The sequence below is a fragment of the Helianthus annuus genome, chromosome 11, assembly GCF_002127325.2.
Source record: "Helianthus annuus cultivar XRQ/B chromosome 11, HanXRQr2.0-SUNRISE, whole genome shotgun sequence".
NCBI lineage: Eukaryota > Viridiplantae > Streptophyta > Magnoliopsida > Asterales > Asteraceae > Helianthus > Helianthus annuus.
In genome coordinates this window covers 130,062,483-130,069,389 of record NC_035443.2, presented here as the reverse complement: position 1 = coordinate 130,069,389, position 6,907 = coordinate 130,062,483, and the positions used below count along the sequence as shown (strand labels likewise).

At 35.7% G+C, this 6,907-nt stretch overlaps 1 protein-coding gene across 1 annotated transcript; it reads right to left on the bottom strand.

The window, feature by feature from the left end:
- Nucleotides 1–452: 452 nt before the first annotated feature.
- On the bottom strand, nt 453–6,240 carry LOC110915601. Its single transcript, XM_022160325.2, has 8 exons — nt 6,104–6,240; nt 5,532–5,608; nt 4,512–4,598; nt 2,813–2,855; nt 2,705–2,732; nt 2,133–2,203; nt 1,869–1,996; nt 453–838 (listed from the first exon to the last, which is right to left on the bottom strand). Exons 2-8 carry the CDS (start codon nt 5,592–5,594, stop codon nt 641–643), a joined length of 618 nt encoding a protein of 205 aa, XP_022016017.1. The 5' UTR covers nt 5,595–5,608; nt 6,104–6,240; the 3' UTR covers nt 453–640.
- Nucleotides 6,241–6,907: the final 667 nt, after the last annotated feature.

Genomic DNA, 6,907 nt, shown 5'->3' with positions numbered 1-6,907 from the left:
AGAATTTAATTATTAAGGCACCCACTCATAAACCCCTTTAATCTTGGGTTCTTGGTTTCTAAATGGGTGCAGAATAGTTGACCCGAGAGGTTTAAATCCATAAAAGTTTTCTTCAGTACTTGATTTGTGGGTGTTTCAAATTAGGGAAAAACCCATATGCTTATGGTGTTTAGAGAGAGGGAGGTGTGGATTTGATGTTTAAAGGTCAACCATATGGGTTTGGGGTTAACAAGTGAAGAAAGATTGAGATTCTTTTGACATAAATATCCTCACATGAGATGCACGCACATGACTAAATTTAACTTAAAATTTTAACTGAGTTAGTGCTAAAGGACGAAAGATGCAATGAGTTTTTTAAATAAAGGATTGTGATTGTAAATATTAAAGTTAAAGGTCATCCATTGTAATCCGATATAAACATAAAGGACGAAAAGTGTAATTTATTCTTATAATTTTTAAAAAAAAGTCAAAACTTCAAATTAAAACGATTCCATCAGCCAAACCAAAACACTCAAAACAGAATCATTCATGAGTCCTACAACTTTCTAGGACTAATATTTATTCAGCATGTTCACCTTCTTTAACATACATAAAAGAAGATGATTGTCGATCAAACCTATGGATTCCGAAAACGACAGATTCAATTTGTAGCCACAAAAACATCTTTTGCTGCAACTATAAGGAAGAGTCTCATCATCACCAAGACCAAGCTGCGAGTCATTTCATGGTGAACATAATCCGCCAGAATCTCCTCAATGCCGTTGTTTATATGCCAGAATAAAGCAAGATTGGGTAGGAAAGTTGGTGAGACTGTCGACCCCATGCCCAGTTTAGCCGCCTTCAACACCACAAAAAAAAAAAAAAACAGAAAAAAAACTATATTAATGCAAATTTCTTTGGACATTTCAAAGTACATGATCTAGGAGACTAGGAGGTTTTATGCATAAAAATACGCTTTTAGAGGATTTGCAACCCACCATATGACCCGTTTGGCCGTTTCTATTAAGTTAATTGACTAATCTCTGTTTTACCAATTTGACCCGTTAGATATTACTATATAAACAATTTTGGGCGACTCTTTCACTGTAGCTAGAGTCAAATCTAGCTACAGTGGGGTTTTTTTTTCTTTTAATTTTTTTTATTTTGGTTTTTATTCTTTTTGTGTATCTTGGCCTCAACTTTCAGCATTGGCATTTTGCACTCCCTTTACCTTCTAAAACTTTGTAAAATTTCATTTTGACCCTCTCAAGTTTTACGTACTTATTTTTATGTACGTGGGTCAAATATAATATGTTTCGGTGCTTATTTATATGTACGTTTTCGGTTGGTCTATATTTTGACAATATTTTGTTGTCGGTATAATTCAAGTTACTTTACGTTTCGACGCCGTTGCAACGCGGGGTACCATTCTCTTAACGTATTTTTTCTCGGTAATGAGACAGGTCAAATATAATACCTTTTCATGCTTATTTTTATGTGCGGTTTCAGCTGGTCTACGTTTTGACGTAAATTTTGTTCAGAAACAAGTCGGGTCAAATATTTGACCGTATAAATTCGAGTTACCTCCACAACGCGTGGCGGGTCAAAATAACTAGTTTAGAGATAAACATAAGTTACATAACCCAAATCAACATATACATATATAACGGGTCGAAATTGTCACCTCTAATCAGAACCGATGATAACTATATGTGGTCCATTCCGTATATAGTCATAAACCTTACTTTAGAAACTTGAAAAATCTAGTTTAGTGAAACAAAATTGTATTTGGCAAGCCGTTTTTCAACCGACAAAAGTATATTAAAACTAGAAAAAATGGCTGAAAATTAAGTTACGTAAATCAAAAAGAAAGGATTTGAGCATCACACCTGTGGAGCATTTACAATGGGAGTACTTAAAACACTTCCAGCCACAGCACCCGTTGCAGTAAAATAAGCAGGGGCAGTGTGTGTCCTTTTGACCGAGGTGTTGACTATCTTCTCTATTTTAGCAGGTTCTGTTTCAAAATTATAAGAAAACTAACACCAAATCAACAAACAGTATTCTGTTAAGAATGTCATCAGTACCAATAAAGGTCCAACAACACAAACCGCATTCAAAAGGGTGTGTTGGAGACAATCGAAAGAGCATACCACTGTGTGTAAAGAAAGATCTACTCCACGTATGGGTCGGAAAATCTGTTTTACGTGATGATACAACGTCCCTGTGCCATAGAAATTGTTATAAAGAAAGATCAACTTTAAGTGCAAGTTCAATAAGGGTGTGTTTGGATGTGCATTTTATATTTTTTTTCCTTATAACAACACATTAAAACAATTAATAATTATCTGCTAACTACAATAATATTTTACATAAACTATAAGTTGGAAAAGTGTAAAATACATTACGGATTAATGTACATCACGAACAACAACGTGCGTGATTATGTGTATAACGTGCATGATTAATGTTTTCATCATGCGTGATTAATGTTTTCCAACATGCGTGATTTGGGTTTTTTAGTTTATAACGTGCGTGATTTTCAAATGAACATGCGTAATTATCTGTCGTACGTGATGTACGTTAAGTCGTATTGTACGTTAACTGGCCTCACTATAAGTTAATAAACTTATCATCAAAAAATTCAACAATTATCTTTCTTCATAAAATTAACAATGAGAAACAAATGAAAAAGTATTTATAAAGAACAGGAGAATATCTCTACCTCAAGGGTTTTGAATAAACAGGAGCGCCTGCAATCATTTAAATGTTAACATATTCGTAGAATTTCAGTGGATAAACTCTTGTTCAATAGTTAACCAATTAAACATACCTTGATGAAATTCCGGTACTAGTTTTGATTTTTTTCCAAATCCCTAGCACATGATAGCAACAAGCAATGTCATAAGTCAAAGTGGCATGACAACCTTAAAACAAAGAAAATATTGAGCGCTAACAAGTACAAATGTTCAAGGTTACTAAGAGAAACACATTTAAGCATGTTTTACTTTACTTTCTAATTTCTCTTACTGTATGAAGTATACACAATATAAAGCAACATCATAAGCTAAAGAATTCTTGTAGTTAAAGGGATAGTGACGCATTAGATATTGCATAGTTTAGTTGCATACAGATGATAAACAATCACAAAAGTAAAGTACACGGATGGTCTCTGTGGTTTACCAAAATTTTGGATTTGGTCCCTAGCTTTCCAAAAGTACATGGATGGTCCCTATGGTTTGTACTTTGTAACGAATATAGTCCCCAACTTTACCAAAAGTCACATGGATGGTCCCTGTGGTTTGCAATTTGTAACGCATTTAGTCCCCAACCAACAAATCTAAAGGTTTCAGCATGTCCAAGTTAGGGAACAAATGCATTACAAAGTGCAAACTACAGGGACCATCCATTTACTTTTGGAAAGCTAGGGACCAAATCCAAAATTTTGGTAAACCACAGGGACCATCTGTGTACTTCACTCCAATCAAAATTTAAAAAAAAATTAAAAATTAGATATTCAGAGCATAGTTGTCAATAGCGGATAGCGGTATATAGTGACAAGCTACCTATATATTACATAGCGATAGCGACGAAATAGTGGCCGCTATTTCATGTTTAGCGATAAAGTAGTAGAATATTTAAGAAATAGTTTACATGTATATGTTATCAAAAGTACGAAAAAAATTACATCATCATCATCATCATACTCGGTATATCCCACCAATAGCAAAGCTAAGGTAGAGGACAGCCTTACCTCTACCCCATAGAAATAGAGAGGCTGCTTCCAATGAGACCCCCGACTCGATTGTAGTTTTTCATCAAGCCGTGGACATAAGGCACATAACACTCAACAATTGAGACAAACGCCGATTAGTGCATGTACCCCCTTTTCTTTCGGCTATCAACGCCACCACATGATGCATGAGTAACCATCCCCCTCTTTTAACGTTATTTTCACGAAACTAGTAATATAACGTTAAAATTAGTGCACTTTCACTTTTGCCCCCGAGCGCCCACACATATATACATTATATGAGCATACCGCAAGCGGGGCGTAACGAAAAAATTTGCATGTATATATTATCAAAACTAGCTAAAATACGCTATCACTAATCATCTAAATACGCTTCTTTTTTCAATCGGAAAACAAAGAAACCCCTAATGAGCATCGCTATTTGTCGCTAAACACCATGTAGCGCGCTATAGCGAGTGCTATACTACTGACAACTATGATTCAAAGACCCATGAACGTTTAGCATAAGTTATATACTTATTAACAGAGTTTGTAACCTTTCTTGAAAATCCAAAAAATCAAAATAAACATTTTAGCATTTGGAAAGCAGAATGTTAAAAACACAGTTGACGGATTTGATATTTCTCATAAACTGGCATAAAATACAAATCATCGGTATGACATTGACCTTTTTAACAATCCGTCTCTTTAAATGGAAACAGACGGAGCCGTAAATGTGCATCACAGATTCACAAACACATGCGACACACGTTAACTAAAAAGGTAAGAACTGAACTACCTCAAACATTGGGATACCAGCAAGATATCCTCGTGATGCGGATCCTGCTAATGCAGGTTGGGTCCTCTCCAATGATTGTACAATGCCCTGTTTACAACTTGAACTTATTATAATTTATCATGAATATATCAATTATGCAGAGATTAATAAGTATACATACACAGACATAGGGGTGTTTGGACAGGTCTGAACCTTGGTTTTAAAAAGCAATAAGTGCACACCGAGGCGACAAGGTCTAAAACCAAGGCAGAAAGCGCAAAAGCACACCGCTTTTTGTATGCAAGGCACAAGGTTCTTATGTGAATTTTAGTATCCCCTACCCAAAAAATTTAGCTATATATAGGCTTTATATATGATTTAATATATATATATATATATATATATATATATATTACCTACATGTACTGCCTTAAAGGCCTACTGTACAACATCCTGATGCACAAAAACTGCCAATTTCAAGAGGCATGCGCCTCAAGTCTATTTTCACTCTTTTGTGCGCCCCACCCGCGCTTTTTGTACAATGTGCGCCTTGGGTAGTCAAAAGTGAAACACCTTGCGCCTGAGGTTGTCTTGCGGCCTAGGCATGCTTTTTAAAACCAAGGTCTGAACAGCTAAAAGTGGTATGAAACCAGCCTAAACTAGCCCTATATCTATATATGTTCGTGCACACAAATATAAGGGTGAGAGGTGTGCTCCCCTCAACTCCCCTCTCCAACTACCCTCAAGCACTTAATCACAAGGGGTGGTTGAGTGGTTTCACCCCAACCATTTAAAAAAAAATGTATGATTGGTTGAAAGAGAGTGGGGCCCACCATTACCCCCTCTCCCTCCTCTTCCCGCATGCGGTAACAATTTACCGATTTTGGAATTCACCTCACGTGGTTGCCGCACACCAAGAGTGTTGGCGGCACATTCTCCTCCCGGCAAGTCCCATCCCCACACACCTCCCCGCATGCACCCCCTCTCAGCCTAAACCAACATTGAACAATGCACATTTCATAAAGTCTAAAGCACACATACATTATTCGCTACAGCAGACGAACACAGAGACAAAGCTTTCCGCCTGATGGTTGCACTCATCATCCTTACAATCCTCCCTAAAACACAACCATACATCATCAATGAAGCCAAAAGAACATGAAAACCCTAAAACACTAAAAAATACATTTAAAAAAAAAAAAAAAAAACCCTTGAACATGCAAATGATTCTGGACTTCAAATCATAAGTGATCCTAACCTTTTAATTTCAAAAAAAAAAAAAAAAAACTGATTTCATAATTCACTTTACATAATTCACATATCAATTGTGCATTCAATAATGTAATAATTTAGGGTTTGAAACTTTGTAACATTAATAGTCAAAACTAAACGATGAATAAGAGCTTTTAACAAAGAATTTATTAAATAAAACGAGCTACATAGCTATAAAAAACAACAAAATATGAGTCAATTAAAAGCATAAACACGTTGAATCAATCGAGTTACAGTTGCCCTAAAATGATGTTTAGGGTTAAGTGAATTAATAGATAGATGTGATTGATGAAAAGTGAAAGTATAAAGATGATTAATCAATCGAATTTGAGTGATTTTACCTGTAAACGCGATGAGAAGAAGAAGAAGTAGAGATTGATTTAACGTAGGAGAGATGGAATCACTGGAATGATGAATTTTATTGAATCTGAGAAGCTTGTTTGATCTAATAATGCAAACAAATATCGCCACGTCATTAATTTGCTTTTTTATTCATTTTTTTACAAATAATATTTCATTACTTAGGATGTAATTGAGGTGGTGTTTTTCTGAAAACGTTGTCATCTACATACTTTTTGTTTTTACGAAAACGTTTTATTAAAAAATGTGCGTGTGAGTTTTTTTTGGTGTAGAGTTACTCCAACCACTTTTAAAATCTTCTAAGGTCTACAAAGGGTTAAACACCACCACCCACCACCACGGTCCACCACCCGCAACCATCGTCTACCGTGTAACGCTTCGCGTTTCTGTATTTTCCTTACTGAGAAAGTGTATTTGTATTTCTATTTTTAGAAACTTGTAATCGTATCGTATTTGCAATTCATTTCCAATCTTGTAATCTGAGTCTTTGATCATAATGGAATCCTATTTTTATACTTATACAAATTTCATACTTGTGTTATATGCAACAAACTTGAATACTTGGTTATATGTGAAAACCGATACTTGAAATACTTGAATTGTCAATTATACGTGCAGTATACCCATACACTACTCTAATATACTTAAAATACTTGAAACGGGCTAAAATGTGAGAAACTGGCATAACATGACCCAACCCACCACCTTGGGCCGAAGACACACGAAGGCAGCCCAAAAGGCCACCTTCGTGCCACCTAAAAGGGCCTTCGCCCCCTCCCCTCTTC